Genomic DNA, 21596 nt, shown 5'->3' with positions numbered 1-21596 from the left:
TACATAATCTTTCTCTCACCTTCCCTGAATCTCAGTAAATCTCTAAATCCACCATTACCTAACCAGAGACAGTCGGTGCTTTGTGTCTTCTTATTCCCTCCCTTCCTGGTAGACAGGAAACAAGAAAAAGCACAATCAGGAGGTGATGAAAGTCACTGCTGCTCACGAGTAGCTTTTATCTTATAATAAACATACTGACCAACTGTGCAAAAAAAAAATAGAATAAAAAATCACAATTTTTAACAAATATCATTTGGACATAATAATATAGCATGTACTCATGACTGCAGCAAGTATTGAAGGCTGCCTCCTGGGATGTGTTTGGGTATGTTTTCACTCAGAAAAAAAAAAGTTCCTACTTGCTTGTAACAGGAACTGTCAGGATGGAGTCTGCCTTACAGTGGAAATCATTTGCCCCTTAAAGACAATTTGGGATAAGAACAAAGAATATTTATGACCTTATGAAAAAGCAAGAAGAAAGTGACCAGAGCTTTTACTTCAAGTGTGGTTTTGGTAGTTTTAGCAGCTGTTGATTGAAAAGTGGAATGAGCAATCACTCAATCAGAGGCCAGAGCTTCAGTGAGTGGGAGATTATATTCTCATGATCTGTGACTAACAGCAAGTAATAAAAAGCCTAGTGAACATATGTATCGTGTAAATACAATTCTATTGTCAGATGGTTTGTGGTAAATTGAAATGGCTGCTCTAAGGTCACAGCAAGTAGACTGTTTCCTGGAATTTCTGCAGGCAAGTTGCACATCCTGTAAATAAATAGGAGCTCTCTAGATTCATGGCATGCACTGCCAGGTACTGTAAGTGACACAGCACATAATAAATAAGATCATTCTGCAGAGGCAGAGACAGGTAGTCTCAAATCACCCAGAAAGTTGAAGGAGATGTAGAAACCACTGCTGAGAAAAATCACATAACAGGTATTTTGTCCTTGCCTCAATTTTTATATGTTTTGGTTTGGGTAATGGAGAAAAAGCATCAGAGACCGTATGCTTAGTTACAAGGTCATTGAATACAGATGGTTTTGCTACTGTCAGAACACAATCTTGGGCATTTGGCATTATGACTTACTACAAACAGCTCTATTTCTCAGGGAAAAGAGTAAAATTTCATCCATTGCTTACATTTTCAGAAACAGTACACACAGTTCATTTTTGTTCCTGCTTTGCAGGCTGTGGTACTTGGAAGGTTGTATGCAATCCTTGAGCACTGGAGTTGAACAAGCTTTCATGATCTTCCTTGGATCTGGACTTTTTTTTTATTCCTTTATCTGCCTTCATGATGAAATTGGGAGAGTTTTGGTTAGGGGTGGGACAAAAAAGTTCTGCATTCAATGAAGTTTGTTAACTTTCTCTGACATGATCTGTATAGGACAGGTCATATTTTTTACTATTTATCTACTGTTTAATGAGTTTTAGCAGTTCTTTTTAAATTGTTCATGGTAGTTAATAGAAAACATGGGGAAGGGCTCAACTAAAAGTCTAAATCGAAGTCAGTCAACTCCTAATCCCTTCAGAATCAATAGAGAGTGATGGGAACTTCAGGTTGTTCATTTCTTACTAAAATAAGCATCTAAGATCTGACAACTTTTCACACATGAGGGGAGGAGAGGGGCCTTACTGGGATGATATAACTAGAAAACAACCATAAAGTAAGTATTCACAGCATTAAGGAGTTTGATTGAATATGAAGTAGCAACAGGTAAACTTTTCCTAATTATTTATTAACTGCCTTCATATTTACACAGCAGTAATTTCAGAGAATATCTTCAGAACCAATCTTGAAGGACTAGAGAGAGACTCAGCAAAGTGTCTGGCTCCAAAGATGTATTCCCAGTGGGATTAGCTGTGCTAACACCAGCAGTGTTCTCCTTCACCTGGAATCAGTGTCTGTGATCATTCAATACTGGAAGTTTCAATATCACTCCAGGGCTAGTCACTTCTACTCAATATTTATATTTTTGTAATCTGTAAAAACAGACAAGCTCGAGAAACAGTTAGCTACAAGAACCAAAAAATTAGGTTAATAGAATGATAGAATGGGTTGGGTTGGAAGAGACATTAAAGGTCATCTAGGAGGTTGCTAATGGCTTCTGAACTGTAAAGGCTTGAGGCAGATGTGACACCTATCCAGAGTTACTGGAGAGAGAGTGCAGTAAACTATAAACTATGGTAGTGGGTATTGTTCCTCAAAGTGGAGCAGTTGCCTTGTCCCTAGAGTTTTAAGCCATAAAGGATGTGTGATGTACTTCTGAAATTCTATTAACTTCCTCTTTTAAATCTAACTGATGGCCTGAAAACTCACAATTAAATAAGGAGGGGTAGTCAAAATTTAAAATACAATCCATCATGGAGGAAATAAAAATCTTGAATGCTTGCATTAATCCTCACTAAAATTTTAATACAGCACGGAGTCTTGAAAGAATGTTTCTGTCCCGTAATAGCCCTGCCTTTGAATGGCCCAGTCCCACGAAAAGCAGATTTGACCTGTTTGCATTGGAACAATTTCCTGAGCAGTATCAGTAACCATCTCTGTGTTTAAATGTCTGGGCTGAAGTCAGGAAAGAGTAATTTATCCTGCACTTGTCATTTAATAATCTCACCATGGTGTTTTCTAAAAAGGGGCAACATTTCAGTCTAGAGAAAATTGTAAAGGTGGCTTACATTTACATGGAGAACATGCTCATTTCGGTTGGGTTGTGCCCAGTTTTCTGAGAGATCTGCAGTAAATTCTATAAAAGCAGGACTACGAAACCAGTGTAACTCAGAATATTTTTCATTAAACTGTTTGGAACTTGTGAACAAAAAATCTGTGTCTATGAGGGGCTATTTCTTCTATAACATTTTACACTGCATATGTGTTTAAGCTGCTGAAAAAAAAGGTGATATTTTCCTTTATAAAAGTAAAACAGACTGAACTGAGATTTTATAATATCATTCAGAATTGCTTAGCTAGAAGAATAGCAGCCTTGAGCTGAAAACACAGAATAACTGTGAGATTACAGTTAATGCTTTTAAACTAGAGAAAATACAAATACATATAATAATATACAAAGTTTGTTATTCAACAAAAACAAAAAAATCACATCTGAATAGGCAAAGATGGGCCTTACATGTCAGAGAGACTCTTGCTCTTTATGTTAAAAAAACCCCTACATTTTACTTACAAGAAAAATATTTTGAAAAAGCTCAGGGGGACAATTTCACCATTTTGCAGAGACGAGGAAAAGTCTGACAAAGTAGAAAAAAGTGTAAAGACTCTAACATCACAGATTCCTATTGTACATACCACGTAAGATGATATTTGGTTTTTTTCTTTGCCCAGGTTTCACCATTCTGTTTTTTTCTGAGAAAACAATACTTTTCTTTTGTTCTAGCCTCATGTTCTAGAATACTGTGTAAAGATCTAGTGTATACAAAACAAAGAAGTTTATTTGTGCAATCAACCATCTTGGCCCTTCCCTCAACCAAAGTTCAGTAAAAGGGATGAGTTTTCTGGGAATATTCCATTACCTGCTTGAAAGTTAGTACATAACACTGTTTTGTGTGATTTCTTTCAAAGGAAAGGTGATCACTAAGGTCTTTGACAGGTTTTTCCCACCTTTGAGCGAGCACATAGTTTAACATTCAGCCTGAGAAAATTTGCACTTACTGTGGTGTCTGTAACTTCCATGCTTCTCTCTCATTATCCCCTTCTAACAGAAAGCCTGGCAGACATGCAGCACACCCCTTCTCCACAAAGTTTCTCCAGTGTTTGCATTCAGAATGGTGGCACAGGATGTTCAAGAAAACATCCCGGGCATCAGTCCCTACTGTTATGGGAGCACTGCACTGACAGGAAGGTCTTTGATGGATTTGGCTTTCTAAGATTTCAAACCTTTATTTAGTCTTTGTCAACCTAGAGTGTTGCAAGCCCAAGCATCTACTACTTTCATCTTTTAACTGTGTGTTTTCAGGTCTGAATATTGATTATCCGCCTAAATAAATAATACCTACTGTAAACTGACTCTCCACTATAGCACTTACCCCTTATGCCTATTACCACCTAATGCAGAAATGGACTAATACCGAAATTTTAAAGTTTTTCCAGGATTCCTTCACAGCAGAATAGAAACATAATATTTCTCAGGGAAAGATAAGAGCCCTAATCATACAGGATTATATTTTCTGTAAGCTGTAAACTGTAATTCACAAAGACAGGAAAACCAGATAAGGCAAAACTACGTAAGGATGTTTGTTGAATATTGGAAAAAGAAAAGAGAGGAGAAGATAAAGCTCTGGAACAGAAAGAGTGGTACGAGTTTGAATTTCAAAATTTATATGAACATACCAAAAAGACACTTTATCTTTCATATGATCAACAAAACTTATTTGAGCTTTTAAAATAAAAAAATTAAGAAGAATTCAGAAACACCTTTTTACCTTTTGACATACATGTTTTAATTGTTGAATAAAGATGCAATATAAAGCCAGTAGAACAAAGTGGACTTTGCTAAACATACAAATAGCAAATGATCCCTTTCTGTGTTGCAGACGTCACAGTCTACAGAGTTTGAGCACCTTTTTCCACACATCCTTTCTTTCAAGAGTAGCTTTCCCCATAGTGGAAGTGCATTCCATGAGCATGAGGCACAGCTGGGAGACAGGCTCTCCTGCCTATGTGTTAGTGGTGAAAGGTATTAATACTCATAAGACCACTTTCCCATGTCTGTTAACTGTAACGCCTTTAGAAACTGCTTATAGTTAGAATATCTCAAATGTATCACAAACTAAAATAAAATATCTAATTATGTCTTATTGTCAGAAATTATGGAGATAATTTCTTCAGCACTAATGTGAGTGCTGCAAGCAACTGGAACTTTCTTCACAAGCTGTAGCTATGCCAGTTTTCCATAGTTAGAACTTGATGTTAACATTAATGAACAATGATTGGGCTTCAAAGCAATGCTTATGTTTTTGTAACCCAGATGCACTTGGAAAAAAATGGGAGAAAAGGGAAAATGTTGTGACACTTGACTTATAATCAAACAAATTTAGATAATAAATAGTACTGAACAGATAGAAAATTAAATATTATTGATCTTTACAATATATATTTGTGCTGATATACTGTTTATAATTGGACGTATTCAGGCTGTAACTATCCTAGGTAGGCTTTTTCAGAAAAAAATATCATAGAATGTACCATTCATGGAACACATGACTCTTGAATAAATGAACTATCAGATACCTACTAAAACATATTAGGTGGCTATAACATAATATTTTGTCCTTGACTATCAAGTTCCAACTTGTCTCTTAGCAACATGATACAGACTTTTTTGTTTAAAACAAAGCACAGAAATTGGTCGCACACTTTGTCTTGCACAAATTGTGATCTTTAACTCTTTTGATAAGTATTCCATTTATTTTGGTCATAATCCCAAAAGAAACAATTTGTTCAAATTGTTCAGCCAAATACAATGTCATTTGGCAAAGCACTGTGGTCCTTCATAAAGCCTATTCTCTAGAGATAATTGTTTGCACGTATCAGTAGTCCAACATCTACAACAACATGCTGATTTTGAAATGTGGGCACACAAGAGGCCCCACTGCATCCTTCTTCAGAGACCCTCAAGTTCACATCCTATAACCAGCAGTGTCTGACAAGACACAGAAGCAGGTGAACCTCCCTGGGCTTAAACAAAGCCTCAAAAAAAATTGCCCAAAAGCAGTATTTCTCCCTTTGTATTCATTTTAAAGCCGATACCCTGTCAGTATTTAGCACAGTCAGATTGCATCACCACCCATTATGTGCTGCAGTCTTACCAAGCATGGTAAACCCAAGACAAACATCCTGTCCTAACCACGGACTCACTCTGCCCACAGTAACATCTGCTGACTTGTGCTGCACTGTGTCATCCACAGAAGAGACAAGTATCCCGAGACGTTCTCCAAAGCATAATTGTCCAGTAATGCCATCATTTGGTAGGCATACTCTTAACTGCCTACTTAAAAGACGCTAAGCTGAGACATTTTAACACTGTTTTAAAGCAAAGCACAACTGTCACACTACTGGGTCAAGATGATCTTCCCTGCATTAACAATTTTGTTAAGGTACTGAAAAAGGTGAGCATGAAGTGTGCAGGAAAAAACACCCTTCCGTGATCTCAAATAGCAGCACAGCTTATTCTGGATTTTAGACTTCAGGTTATTCTGTGTTTACAATAAATGGTTCTTGCAGAACTGCTCACAGAGGTGCAGTCTCTCACAACAAGCGTGGATTTGTGCTAAAAGCCTGAAGTCTTCAGAAGGGGGATTTTTTTCCTCCTGTACTGAGTCCTAAATCCATAAAAGAACCCTAACCCCACCACAGTTGCTCTTCAGCACTTCTGAAACACAGTATCGTTCCTATGGCTACTGTAGTGGGAATTGTTCACAGGGGTTGTTTCTCCTGCTGGTGCTGCCAGTCCGACAGGAAGGCTGGTTAATGCCCCTCTGCCGGTCGTTCCCAGGGGCCCTCACCTTGGCCCTGGCCCTGTCCTGCTGTACTCCCCTGCCCAGCCAGAGAGCTTCCTGGGGCTGGAGGAAGCCTGTTGATCTCAAATATGTGCTTCAGCTAATTGCCTTTCCTGTGTGGGCTGTGGGAATGGAAGCTGCTGGTGCAGCACCTGCAAGCAGCCAGGCATGGAAGGGAACAGCCTGGAGAAAAGGAGGGAAAAGGAAGCACCCAGCAGCTCCCGCCACCCTGGCTGCATCCGTCCCCTCCCTCCCGTTTCCTCACATAAAATACTGGACGGCATATTTTACTGATTTGTTAAAATATTTTGAAAGGCTCTTCCCCTTCCTCACTGAAGATATAGCCCTTCAGTTTTGCAATGCATTTCAGTATTTTTTATAAAATGCTTATTTAGTGTTAATAAGTAGCTTGCTATACTGCTTTCCCAAAACTGATTTTTATACAGCAATTCTGTTTCAAGGAATCCTTTCAGTCTTGTTGGAAGAATTTTATAAAATTCATCAGAAAGGTGTAAAAGAGGCACAAGCTTCACCATATTTTTTTTTTCTGGTTTCTGGCAACAAGTAAAAATGTGTCTTAAATTGGAGACTCTTTCCAGTCTTTTCTTTTTATTGGGATATCTGTTTTACAGTCTTCATATTCTCTCCATTTCTCATAATAAAATTTGTTACTATGACAAAAAAAATTCCACTAAAAATTATAAACTGTTCTAGTTATTCAACTGTTCCATTACCCAGCCATCAAGATTTTAGCTTCAACATATTTTTGGAAGTACTGAACAAAGATAACTTGGGTACATTTTTAGACAAGCCTATTTACTTTTGCATTTTTACAACAGTCTATTTGACATTACAAGAAACCCTTGATAGACCATAGCCAGAGTCCTAAGGTAAGCAGCAAAAAAATTGATCTTTATCTATAAATATGGAGACAACTGGTTCTTGTACTGAAATGTCTCTTTATACTGATTTCAGATAAGAGGGTGGTACAGACCAAGAAAAACAATTTGACTAAATTGACCCACTGAACATTTAACTGAGCCTGTCTAAACCAATGTAATTATCAATTTAGACATGATTCTACTATCATATCTGACCATTACTTTAAACAGCAAAAATGAAAAAGGAATTTTAGGAATTTAGAAGTCAAAAAAAAGACTACAGACATCAACAAGTTTGAACTGATCTCTAAAGTTAAAGAATTAAAACTTAAATAACTTAAATAACTGATACTGCCTATGTATACAAGAGAAGTATCTCATTGCAAGACAGGAATCAGTCATTTTAATATTTGAAGAATAAACTATTTAAAAGAAAGGGCGTTATTTAAGCAAGGGAGATTAAAAATACAAGTATCGGCCAGAATGTGAAACACAATATTTTGTGGGAACTAAATGAGTAACTGAGGGGAACATGAAAACAATATCATTTCAGTAAAAGCAACTTTGTAAAACAGATTTTTAAAAAGATATAAAAATCTAACACTATAGGTGAAGGCTAAGGTGAGGAACTAGTCCATTTTTTAATCTCAATCTCATTTTTAAAGCAATTATACTTAATATTCCTGTATACATGCCTCTCTGTCTGTAGGCACCTTTCTGTGTCTCAAAAAAGGCAACTTAAACACCTGACCAAAGGCAGCAGAGGCTTCCAAGAGATTTGCTGCTATAGCAGGTCCTGGCTGAAGCGCTGCCCGTGGCCTTTGGCCACCCCAGAGGTGAGAGGAACAGCATCACTCCAGGTACACGGAGCAGCCACCCGGGCAGCCACACCAGTGGCCTGGACGAGGGTGTGGTGACCCACACGAGCTGCAGAGCATAAGGGTCCCTGTGCAGCCATCGGGAGAAACATTGGTGGAGGTCAGGAACAGGAGTGAAGTACCCCAGTGGGGAAGGTGAAATAAAAAAAAAAAGAATCACAGAATATGCTGAGCTGGAAGGGACCCACAAGGATCAAGTCCAACCCTTAGCCCAGCACAGGACCATCTCCAAGAGTCTCACCATGTGCCCAAGTGTATTGTCCAAATGCTTCTTGAAACACATTCTGTCAGGCTTGGTGCTCTGACCACTTCCCTGGGGAGTCTGTTCCAGTGCCCAACCATCCTCTGGGGAAAGAACCTTTTCCTAATATCCAATGTGAACCTCCCTCAACACAATTTCAGGCCATTCCCTCATGTCCTCTCACTGGTCACCACAGATAAGAGATCAGTGCCTGCCCCTCCTCTTCCCCTCACGAGGAAGTTGTAACTGCAATGAGTTACAACCCCTCTGTCTCCTCTTCTCCAGGCTGTACAGACAGTGGGTTAGGGTAATGTTTGGATTCTGCACCATGTACTTGCACAGAGCGATGGGAATTAGAGGGTCAGCAGGCCTGTAGGGAATCTCCCTTGCTATTTAGTAAATACTTTTAATTCTCTAAAAAGCCATGGTAACCTTGTAATGACCTTAGTGAGCCAAAATCCTTGTGAGTGCTTTGTAACGTTATCATTTCTAAATTGCTACTCAGTCTTACAGATTTTAAAAGATGTAAAATGCTGCATTTCTACAGGTAGATTTACATTCTGTGTTGTTCTGAAGATGAAATAAGGTCTTCTAGGTAATACACAAACTGAGTATTCAAAAGTGTAAACAGGAATTCAGGAGAGGAGAGACTGCTTACCTCTTTTAGGAATTTACACTGTAATCTTTAGCAAATCACTTAATCTTTCTATGCCTCCATTCCCCATACATAAAACAGGGGCAATACTTGCTGTAAAGGATAAAAGCTGTCACATGCCTTTTAAAAAACTGTCATAGAAAAACCTCTACTTAAACAGTCAAAACCATTTCTTGCAAATGCTAAGGAAAAGATCAATTTTCTCTGTTATCCAGAACAAAATTTCCCCAGGTATTCTCACTGGATACATTGCACGTGTTAAGCACTTTGGTTTTTTCTTTAAGAAGTGATCATACCGAGTCCACAATATTACCATTTTTAAAATTGGCCTTATAAATTTACTACCAGTCTATAAAAGTTCAGTATGTTTTTACTACATTATCCTGACAGAGACAACAACACAACATAGACAACAAGAATCATAGACCTTTTGACTTTGAGCCTTTTTTGGGTGTTAAGGTGCACTTAAATCAGATAATTGATTCCAACTGTGGAATTAAACGTATCAGTGGAAAAGATCTGAAAGACCTCACAAAAAGGTCCAACAGCTAACAGATGATGCCAGCCCGACAGTGTAGTGACAATCCGTCACACATGGATATGCGTTTGGATCTCGCACTGAAGCCTGAGCTGTTGAATCACAGAGGCTGGAAAACTGTCAAAGGCGCAGCACTGCTCTCCCAAAGAGGGCATGGAGCACAGCAAAAGGACTCTTGGCATCATTCTCAGGGGAATATTTTGTCTCATGCAAGGACTGGCTCCAACAAGTTCTGAAGGAAGCTTTGCTCAGGCCTTCTCGGCAGGGGAAATATTTTATGACACGGTGCCTTTGATGGGACTCTGGGTAGGAGTTTAGCAGATGCCTGAGGTGGCTGTATACCTAACCAAAGGTGGATGGGGAATGTGTGACTACATCTCTGGGTAAGGAAAGAATAAACAGGAGCAATTAACATGAGAAAGAACATGGACAAAATTTCTGTGAAAAGAATAAATAAGGTAGAGACAGAAGAACTTGTGTATGATCCTATCTTTTCCTTAGAAAATGAGAAAAAAAAGATCTTGCAAGTTTAAGTATCTTTATTTTCTCACCTGACAGTATTTGAGCTGATATCCTCTGAGATGTGAGCTTGAAAAAGTAATTTCATATTAAAACAGAGATTTTACAACTCTGAAATTAACATCATAAAACTCAGATCACGAATTACATTTACTTTATTATTACATGCATTTTAGACAGTGATTCATATTGTTTATTTGCAGAAGTAGTCATTCTCAATGTACAAGTAATTGCTGTTACAGTGAAACTCATTAGCATGCACTGCACACAATTGTGTGCAAAGTTATTGTTTTCAGTTAGAAAATTTTAAGGTAATGATTTCTAAATTGATATTATAGAGTTTAATTTTGGTTTTATGAAGACATTGCATAGTTGATGCTTAGCTTCTCCTGAAAGACTGGAATGTGGTACCAGTATTGTTGAAGCAGATCAAGTGACAGTAGCAAACAAGAAGATTTGAAGAAGAGGCATAACTTTCAGGGTTGAAAGATCAGCAAGTACAGCCTAGGAGGAAAACCAAAAAGGCTTGTTAAACTTGACATTTGAATCAAATTTCCTTAAAGCAAGTTAAGAAGTAAGAAAAAGATTCAAATATTGACTTTAATATTGTCAATAATTTGATTTGGACCTGGCTAGAAACAAATTATATTGGTTTATGTTTGCACTTTATTGCATTATTTTTCATTCTAACATTTCAAAGAAAAAGCATATGTTTACATATATAACCCATGTAACTTTATTTTACCCTTTAGCCTTACTTCAAATATACATGGCATCATGGGTGAACAAGGGGTCTAACATTTCAACTTGCTTCTAAAAATAATTGGGAATTAAGAATCCTTATCCTGTGGCTTGGCTAGTACTTGTGAAGTAAGTCCAATGTAATATCTCAAATAGTTAATGTCTTCTCATGAATTATGTTTTAAAAAAACCCAAAGAAAGTGATCACAAACTCTCAAAGTTTGGAAAGAATCAATCACCATATTTTTGAAAAAAAAAAAAAAAAAGAAAACAACAAAAACCCCCCCCCAAACCAACAAATTACTAAACAATTATAATCTTCGTCTTAATGACTTATTTTCCTTCATTTCCCATGACCATATGCACAGAAAAATTTCAGATTCCTAGTGACAAAGTAATCTTGTAAAATCTTTGTAATTAGTAGCACAGAAGCAACTCCATTAAAATGTGCTGAGGAAAAAGGTACAAACCCCTACAATATTTCAAAAACAATATAGCCCACAAACACAGATTATATACTGAAACAGAAGAAAAATCTTATTGTACAAAATAATTTTATAACACTGCATTTTTGTAGGAAATATCCTTTATTTCCTTTTACTCCAGAAAAGCAGCATTATGTACTGCATGTTCACAATTTCCTTACTTTGTATCTAAGGTAAGAATTTAGACAGAAAGATTTGCACTATGTATCATGTGCCACGTGAAGCTTAAGTTACTCCTTTTGGCAAAGCATCAAAAACTATTTCAATCTCCTCTAACTGAAACTTATCCTTACTTCAGCTGCAGCCAGTGACGTCACCTCCATCAGGTTGACTGCTCGGAAAGCAAACACAGCAGCTGCCAGGACTGAAAGAAAATGCCCAATATTTAAGTTCCTGACCTGTTAATTAGTGGTTAGAATTAATCTTGATGTAAAATACCAATTTTCACTCTCTTAGATTAATCATTTTGATTCTGAAGAATAACGTAAAACAAGCGGCTGTGTTTGAGCTTCTTTGGCCACTTTTAAACAGACAGAAAAAACACAACATTCCTTCAGATTAGTCTGAGTGAAAATGCCTGAGTTTAAGATGACTAGCTTTTGATTAAAAGGACAAGCTGTCTTATACATACAAATGGAACCAAAACCTTTGCTCTTCTATTCAACTCCTTCATATTTAAAAACGGACCCCACTGAAGATACATGTCTTCTTCAAAACCCCCATCTTAAACCTTCATAAACATGATAGCATTATTTAAGTACAAAACTCTCAAAGTCTCCTAAAAGATGCCACTTCAAAGGAAGAAATCATCCAGCAAAATCAGAGGGACTCTCAGTCACTTAAAGTACTGAAGCAGTAGTTGTCATAAATGAATAACATGAATCTTGTATTTTGTGAAAGGTGATGAACTCATTTACCAAAACCACCGAAGAACATCCTATGTTCCGTTCAGAGACCAATAAGCATTTTTTAAATGTTACTATAAAGAAAAAAATTACCTCACATATTTTTAGTTAGAGATGCAGTATTTATGCAGTTCTAGTTTTCTAGAAGTATGTTCTTTGACATGTATGTAATCTGCTTTCAGCATTCAAAGAGCTTTTTTCTTCTTGTCACAAAATACATTGAAGCTAACATGTATCTGCCTCACATTCACCCAGATTTAAAATTTTGCAAAAATAATTCTATTACCAGCAAGAATTTCGAGAGAATTGTATCCCAGGATTCTGTCCCACAGAAGCAAGAGCTGATCTGTAGCTAAATAACCAGAAAATGCTCGTACCATCCATTTAAATGAAATTCGTAGCCTGCAAACAAGAGATAAACAACAGTTATTATATTTCTGCCTCCCATAATGATCAGAAAAATCCTCTATAAATTAAAAACATTTCATTATCCTCTTGCATTTCTCTTCCAGGAAGAACAGCCATTTTTCTTACTGCATTAATAATCAATATTTTAATTTGCAACAGCCATCATAAAGCTATTTAGCACCTCAGTTGATAAAGTGCTACTGTCTTTCCCATTATCATTCTGATCAAACAATCACATTAGAGTGATCCTCAGCTATTATCACCCTCAATGTTTCATCCTCTCTGCTATTATGCTATTAAAATAGATACCAATTATGGCAAAGAGGAGTTTCAGGTTCTATTGCACTTGGTGCCATGAGTTCACTATCCAATGAGAGCCTCTTGCTCTCTGGTACCTTCTCCTGTAACTAACACATCTCTGTGTCTTCTGTCCCCTAGGAAATAAGTCACTTAGTTCCATCAGATCTGACATGACTTACTGAAACTTAGCTGAATAATGCAGCATTTGTCATACAGCAATTCTCCTCTCTTTTTCAAAGAATATATAGAAGAAATGCACAAAGCACAGATACACAAAGGACTCCAGCTGACTTTCAAGAAAAAATGGCACGCTGATGTTCACACCTTTGAATAATTTCCCCTAGATCTTAAATTAAATACTACAGAACAGCATTCAGAACAATCAATCTGCAACATTTGTAACAAGTCAGAATGAAGTACTTACGGCTGAGCCCCAATTTCTCGGAGGTGATAAAAGAGCTGGGGCAGGTGAGTTTGTAGAAGAGTCTCAAAAAGCAAACACAATGATACAATGCCCTAAAGAAACAAGCATAAAGAAACAATACTAACACTCATCCTGTCAAATCCAAGAAAACAGTATCAGCAGGTAAATACGCATGAATTTTTAATTCAAACAATAGAATATTATTAATGATATAATATTCAGCTCAGGTACGAGAGGCCCAAGCAGCTCTAATACCTTCAGCCACTAAAGCTTTGCTCCTACAATTCTCTCTATGCATCAACAACATCATATGATCTGATAGTCCCTTTCAGCTCCAAGTTACTTATCGTTTTGTATGTCAGAATATGAGTATTTAGTGGGTTATTATAATATGAACTACTTGAAATACTTCCACTCTGATGAAACAGACCTCAGTTGCACTAAAAAATAGAGCATGTGAGAAAAAGTATCTCTGATAACTAAAACCAAACAGCAGTGGGGCTAACCACAAAAAGTTAGATATAAACACATTTTAAATTTTCTTTTTAAAATTACAATATAAATGAACAGATTCTATTTGTCCTGCTTTCCCGCTATTAATGATGGAAAGCACAGTGCATAGCCTTGAAATGATATATCAAGGAAAGGATTTTCTTTGAACCAGGAAACGTTTTCAAAAAGCAATATAACTCTTCTGCACTTTTTGAAGGAAAAAAATAATATTTGCTAGGTTTTATTCTTCAGAAACTGAAGATAAGACAATTTCTTCAATTGTCTTACATTCAAGACAGCATGTCCTGATCATAAACATAACCAAATTATTTAAATTCATCTAGTAGTGCTAAAAAGCATGTGCCATCACACCAAGATACTTCGCTAAACAAACACACATTAACTTGATATCACTGAAACAATATCTATATACATATATTTTAGTCCCTCCACCCCAACAATACTTCATTGTGCACTTACATGTCATCAGTGAAAGCAATTGAGTATGCATTTTGTGACTCCTTTAACTGAGAAACCTATTACATTAAAACACTTGACTCTTATAAAAGACCCCACACACTCATAAAATGAGAACTTACTATTTTAATAAGGTACATGATATTCTATTGTAAAGAGTAACATGGACATAGAAAACAACAATATCCAAACTAGAATTACCTAATAATCTTCCCAAACACGCCTGAAATATTTTATTATATTTAAAAGAATACATTTCAATTGCATAGAAAACCATGCTACTGTATATTATTGTTCTGTAGCAAACAGAATATCAAGTGAGTGGGTTTAATTCCTAATGAACTTACAGAGGGATGAGAAGAGATGGAATGGAGTCTGAAGAAAAAACGCACATACATCTCACGGAATATCTGATACAATTTGGAAGGTTCATGGTACAGAAAACAAAGTGGAGCAACTGAAAGGATAAAAGAATTATAATTGACTCAACACTGTAAACTGCTAAAAGAGTTCAATGATTAAGTGCATGAAGTATGAGGAAAAACCAAGTAATTTATATTAGCACAATTTACAAAAACAATACTAAACCAGTTATTGAGGAAGACTGTTATAGAATATTTCTATCGTTTAATGTAAAAAGTAAAGAAAAGGAGTGTGATACATTCTAGGTAGTAGTTAGATATATTTCAAGAATCTAAACTAATAAGAACTGCTTACTACAGTGCTGGCTTCTCTGCAGTGTAGGGCAATAGGATGTTGAACAGTGTAAGCTTTTGATTCAACTGTCTATAATTTCCAATGTACCCAGGGGTTAGTGACCAGCTCCTTACTTCACTTGTATGACTGCTTGAAGACATGTTGTGAAAATGAAAATATTAAAAAACAGCTTTTGGTTGCCACAACAACATCCCGTAAGTATGACAAACTGATAGAGACCTGTTTATTTCTTACAAGATCTGTACAGCATGGACATTTAGTGGTTTACTGTTTAGAACTCTTTTAGTAAAGCAGCAGCTCTCAAACTTTTGTTGTTTTGTAAAAGTCCAGCATATAGATAAATATGTTATATGTATATGCTGCACAAACATAACCGGTTCTGTCAGTGATACTCCATTCACTCAATGCGTTTTCAGAGACAGTTTTCCTTATACATTTTTGTGAACAGTCTTTTTATCTGTTCACTCTTCACCCTGATTGCTTCACTTTACAGGTGCATTCATTTTGGATGACAGCTTACATTTTAACACACTCATAGTTTCTATCTCTACATTCAATTTCCCTTCCAGTTTTTTTTACAGAGGCTGGGGATATGGATTCATTTGTCTGCAGATGTATGTATACATATGGACATAGATATATGTACATTTCTACATATATATATGGATATATGCAGGTGTGAATTTATTTTCATATCTATATATCAGAGAAGGTGGCTTACTGAAAAAAATGGTGTCTGTGTGTGAGAGATGGGGTGCTACGGTAGGGTGAGATGTTCACAGAGATTGTATTTACGTAGGGGTAAGAAAAGCAGAGGGTGTTACCAGTGTTTATGTTTTTAATGATCAAAGATGGAGGTGGAAGACTTGGCAGTGTGCATATGTACACAAAGGCCAGGAGGGTAATAGAACAGCCTCTGACAGCTGGCACCCCAAAAACGTATGCATGCAAACAGGAAAAAATGTACAGGATTTACATAAAGACCCAGATACTTCCTCATAAAGCAGCACAGCATGGAATACAGAGGATGCTGTGCTTGGTCCCAGCCACTGTACCCACAGGCTGGAGTTATACCGTGTTTCTGCTGCCTTGCTTTTCAGCCTGCCTCCTTCTCATAACCAGCATATTCTGAGCCCTTGTAAAGAGCAAGAACAGGAGGGAGGGAGGAAAATTTGGGAGATGTTGTTCTCAAGGGCAGAGTCAAATCCAAACATTTTGAAAAGCAGTTCACACAGAATAAGTGAAAGCCTCCTAGTAAGTCCCTAAGAAGGAGTTTGTAACTAAAGTGTTCGTTACTTCAAAGAGTTTAGATTCCCTAATCAGGTTCCAATTTGCATTTCATATTTAAATTGTGTGATTTCAATGATTGTGTGATCATTAAACTTATTATTAGTAAAATATACCATTTAAAAATATAGCATTTTAAGTATAATCTTTAAACCTGCTTGTCCTGTGATACCACAAACACTTTTGATAAATCAAAGGAAAAAACGAAAAGCAAAGACAACTAGTCTCACATTGTTGGAGTGCATCTGCAGTAGCTGCCTTGTAATATTTGAAACCAAGGACATTTTTCTGTTTTTTTCCTAAAAGTCTTGTTTCCTCTGTGCAGTAAAGTAGCAACCAGTCTATTACATAATGCTCTTTTAATGCTTCTTGTAGACAAATGGATACAGCAACAGGCCTTTCACATAATTCATGTTTTCACAAACTCTTTTCACAAGTAACTTGGTCTACCCGGAAGTGAAACACAAAAAAGAGCACTTTGTTGACAAACTTTATCCCTCTATTCATGTACATTAAGATGCATAGCTTAGCTCAGCTATTAGCTCTCAAATTAGGAACTCCCACACAGTAGAAAGCTGTAATATAAGTCAATAGAAACAGTCTGGAATTTTTAAAATTATATACAACTGTCTATACACAAAGAAACATATAAGCATACACACAAGTTTAAAAGTTGCAGAAAATTACTTACAGCTTTAAACTGCAATATGATAAAAAGCAATCCCAAGGTTTTAGTTTACGAGAGTCACACTTACCATACATAGAAAAGCCATGAAAAGGAATTACACCTACAAAACAAAAATATTTATTTTTTTTTGTTCTTTACAGTCCTTTTTCTCAATGCAAATAGAATTTTTCACCCCCATGTTATTAAATTCCATTCTGCCCACCATAGGAATAAAATATTTCCTTGTTATGGCAAGAAAATATGCATAGATCTCAAATCTTGTAAATATTTTAGTACAGTATCACTTACTTCAGTACAACCAGTTACATGCTTAAACACAAGCTATAGTTCCTAGAAAGCCAGGTAAAACTCAGTTTCCATGAAGTTGTTATATGTAAAAGCTTTGCTGATATCAGAACCTAATTTCAGATAAATGACAACCCATAAATGTCATTCAATGACCAGACCAGAGCAGGAAAAAAAAAAGGAGGCCAAGACCTCTAGTAATTCATGTAGCACTCAGATACAACATTTACAGTACTTGGCAGTTGCAGCACAACAACTCTCTCCTCCCTTCCAGCTGCTTTTAGCTCCCATTCACTAGTTTTTACAGAGGACCAGTAAGAGGAAGCTGCTTTGACAAAAGGTAAGACAAGGCCAGAGACACAGATTTAAGACTGGTGACACAAGGCCTTGGAAACAAGAGCAAAGACCTTGATCTTGAAATACAAATGCAGTGCAAGACCAGGGAAAGGATTCAATAGACAGGGATTGAAATGGTCAAAGAGCTGAAAAAACAATTTAATAACTGAAGTTACAACAACAGCAATGATATTAACTTAAAATTACATAGATTAGTTAAGTCTGATTTTTTAATATGAACACACATTTTGAAAGGACAAGGCTTTAGGGTGTGGTTTGTTGAGTACTGAAAAGCTGGGAGGTCAACCAATGTCAGCATGTATCATTCAGATCCTCTAAGTGGTGATACAAGACTGGAATATGAGCTGCTGCACCACAACTTGTTTTCCTTCTCCTTCCCCCACACAGACAAACCCTGTGACTACTCACACCAGGCTGAAATGTGGGTTTGGAGCAGCTTCAGTCCAGCTTACTCCTTGAAATTAATGAATTTCACAGAGTAACAATAAAACATAACATGTAAAAGAAAAAGAAGTTATCATGTATTTGAGAAAAAATTCTGTATCTTTACAGTCTACCACTAGAGGAGGCAATAGTATAATTCATACCATTTGGAGGATAGAAAACAGCATACTCTTCCATTCCAAGTTTTCCTGTGAACCATCAAACCACAAAGAAAATGTGATTAAGAAGTTAAAAGGTGTAAAGATTGAAATTAAAAAGGGAGATTCTAAGTTACAAGTATACAAATAATAACTAATTACATTATAGATGATATTGTCTAAAACAAGAAAGCAATGCAATAGGGACAGGTACAGTGACAGATATAAAACTGAAATGCAGCACTAATAAAGAAGGATGACGAAACAACAAAAACTACAAAATAGAGGAGGAAAATTTCAGCAATGCTGTTCCACAGAGATTTTATTTGTATGTGTTTCAGGAGCTCTAAAGGTGTTTGCTGCAGACCTTGAAGACGGTGAAACTCTATGAGGGGATAAGGTTAAGGGCAGAGTGACCTAGGGACAGGAAAAACATTTAAACAGATACAAGCACAGATAAAAAATATTCAAGGCTTCATTAAGCCTGCAACAGAGAGGAAGATGAATAGCACAGTTCTGACAGAACTAACAAATATTTAAGTAATCTGTTGGATACAAAAGACTAATTAAGTCAAGAAAATCACTGATCATATAGACTGACCATATAACTTCTTACCTTCCCTGAAAAATGAACACATTGTATTATTAAACCATATTTTACGTATAGAGCCTAATAATAAAAATACATTATTAAAAATTAATAATTTATTTACAAGTATAAAGGTGTTATTATGCATAATTGTTATACTTAAAACATAATAATTTTAGTTTTAAAATGAGAAAATTAATCTAGAAAATGTAATCAGTTACATGAAAATTTACAGAATAATCAGAGATCCTTTAGATCTCGCTATATTCTGTTCACTCTGCACAGAAGAATTTAGCATAGGGAACTTTTTTCAGGTTCAGTGGAATCTGGACTTTGTTATTTTCCTGCAGTATGAATTGACTGAATTAAAATCAAAATTAACCTGCAAAACTCTTTATGTAAATAAAATCAAGTACTTCCCAATTATAGAAATGAGTTGTTTCATTAAACTAAAAAATATTTTCTCCTTTTCCTTTCAATAGTTTGCTTGCTGAGCAGTCAGGAGTTGTAATCTGGAGAGAGAGTATTTTTAGCAAGCACATCCTTTGGAAAATCAGCCAAAAATAGGACCTATAAGCCTTTCGGATTTACACCGCACAGCAACTTCGTTCCCCAGATTTGCCCAGGAATAAGTAGGATGTTCCCCATAGCTATGTTTCTGGGCTGCCAGGGCTCTGTGTCTGAAGTGAGATGTGGGACCCCCCCACTGTTCTGCTCTCGGGTGAGCCATTTGCTTATTTCCAGAAGGAGGTAAAAAAACCTCCCTAATTCAGTTAAAGAGAGAGAAAATACCCAAAAGCAATAAAGAAGGAATTAAAAAATTAGGAAACAAACATTACCTCTAGTGACATAAGAGGCAGCAAGAGGAAAACTGTCAGCAGAGGTCCTGCTCAAAAAAAGTACTTGGAAATCACATTTGGCTCCATATAAAGGCACCAGGGACCAAGGAAGAAAATAGGAATGTAGAAGGTACATGGAAAAAAAAGTGACTGGATTACTATATGACTCAAGAATGAAGGAAAAATTAGGAACTTCTGGGTAAAGTCAAGGTAGGTGAGGCTTTAAGAAGCATGGAAACAGTCCAAATGTATGGCATTAAAAGTTGGCAGAGAACACAAGTGGGCTGAACCAATAAATTTAAGATTGTTGAGAAAAATAACGAGAACCTAAGCCAAAGAACATCTAAAAATCAGCTAACACTCTGAAGATGTCATGCTTTTTAAAAAAATCAGTTTTAAGTATGCTTGGTAAAGCTCTACTCTCCCACACCTTTGAACAGAGCCCACAGCTCTCCAGCAACATGTTCTGTTCCTGCCTACAAATATCTGCTTTGGGAAGACAACATTCTAAAACCCAGAATGCTAGATTCCAGCTGCTAGATTTACTGAAGCTGCAGAGTACAACACTGTATATTTAAATTTCTGGCTCTAATAAAGACAGATGTCGTCAAGATTTTACCATACTGTCATAGTTGTGTGTTTCATTTCTTTGGTAAAACACTGCAGAATTATACACAGAAAAATGCAGTAGAAGAACAGCACTGCAATCTGGCCTTTATGTCAGCTTCTAAACTGTCATAATAGAATCTGTGCAGAAGTGAACTGGATACACTGACTTTTTATTAACATTCTTTTATATGCAGTCTAGGAGATGAACACAAAGCAAATTCACATACTGTATAACTGCAGCAGCCAACAAAAATCTGCATGATCTCTTTTAAAACAACTCCTTTTACCTTGTATGTATGATTTGGGTGGAGTGGCACTACTGTAAGTAAAGTGCTCCAAGACAGATGTATCTCGGGAAAAACAGAGTAATACCTGTAAAAAAGACAGCATATGAAAATCAGCTGACTTACTGAATCAACAAAGCAATGTCAAACAAATTTAAGGACCTGCCCTAATTAGCACCTATTAGATGCTGTTGAAGAGAGCCAATTAGGTTGAAAGCTCTTGATGAACTAGTATATTTTCCTGTTCAAATTTCCAGGCTCACTTTAACCTTGCTAGATTTTACCTTCACGATCATTTGTTGTCAGTTAAATATTCTGCAACCCTCCTCTTTTCTCAGCAAACGTGTATCCCCTTCTGTCACAACAGTGGTGACACTGTGTGTGTAACTGGCTCCTTTGATGTCCACTAGATTATTTTTTCTATTCAGTTACTATGACCTGGGGAAGTCCTAGTAAGTGAGTAAGTAGATGAACCATTTCCATTCTCGGATGTGTGGAGTTCCAGAAGGCTGATCATTTGCTTTTATTCCCAGGATCTTTACAGAATGCTTGCAGGAAATTCAGCTCTTTCAAAAAGTACAGATAATAATGTTCACCTTGTATCCCAAAGGTCTGAAATGCACATTGTATTCTGTAAAGTATATTCGTGGAGTTTATTGTTTACACAAATGAAAAATCCAGTATTCACAGCAACTGAGTATAAAATTAAATAGCAAAAACCATTCATAGAAAAAATAACAATAAGGAATCTCATCCTATCTGGAGTTGTAAAAAAATCTGATAATTAGTATTGTATTTTAAAATCTCCATATTTTCATGCAACCAAAAGATGCACTATCAAAAATGTACACGAGAGGGCAGACGTAAGGCAGACTTCAACTTGCCGCTGACTTTTTCACACCTGAAT

General features: G+C 36.5%; 1 protein-coding gene across 2 annotated transcripts in view; it reads right to left on the bottom strand.

Moving 5' to 3' along the window:
- Positions 1 to 10223: 10223 nt before the first annotated feature.
- Positions 10224 to 21596, bottom strand: part of TBC1D19 (TBC1 domain family member 19) — a 46803-nt gene continuing 35430 nt past the window's right edge. Inside the window, exons 14-22 of one of the 2 annotated variants that reach the window (XM_051790032.1) lie at positions 20693 to 20777; positions 19797 to 19877; positions 18375 to 18419; positions 17213 to 17245; positions 14801 to 14910; positions 13485 to 13576; positions 12639 to 12754; positions 11741 to 11811; positions 10224 to 10725 (exon numbers count right to left, since the gene is read on the bottom strand). In XM_051790032.1, coding sequence (XP_051645992.1) covers positions 10651 to 10725; positions 11741 to 11811; positions 12639 to 12754; positions 13485 to 13576; positions 14801 to 14910; positions 17213 to 17245; positions 18375 to 18419; positions 19797 to 19877; positions 20693 to 20777 — 708 coding nt within the window. In that variant the 3' untranslated portion in view covers positions 10224 to 10650. The remainder of the gene's footprint in view (positions 10726 to 11740; positions 11812 to 12638; positions 12755 to 13484; positions 13577 to 14800; positions 14911 to 17212; positions 17246 to 18374; positions 18420 to 19796; positions 19878 to 20692; positions 20778 to 21596) is intronic. The other variant, XM_051790033.1, reaches the window with a different exon arrangement.

Source organism: Manacus candei, unplaced genomic scaffold (genome assembly GCF_025592945.1).
Source record: "Manacus candei isolate 608988 ecotype Guabito, Panama unplaced genomic scaffold, ASM2559294v1 h1tg000028l, whole genome shotgun sequence".
Classification (NCBI taxonomy): Eukaryota; Metazoa; Chordata; class Aves; order Passeriformes; family Pipridae; genus Manacus; species Manacus candei.
This window is presented reverse-complemented; position numbering and strand designations above follow the sequence as displayed.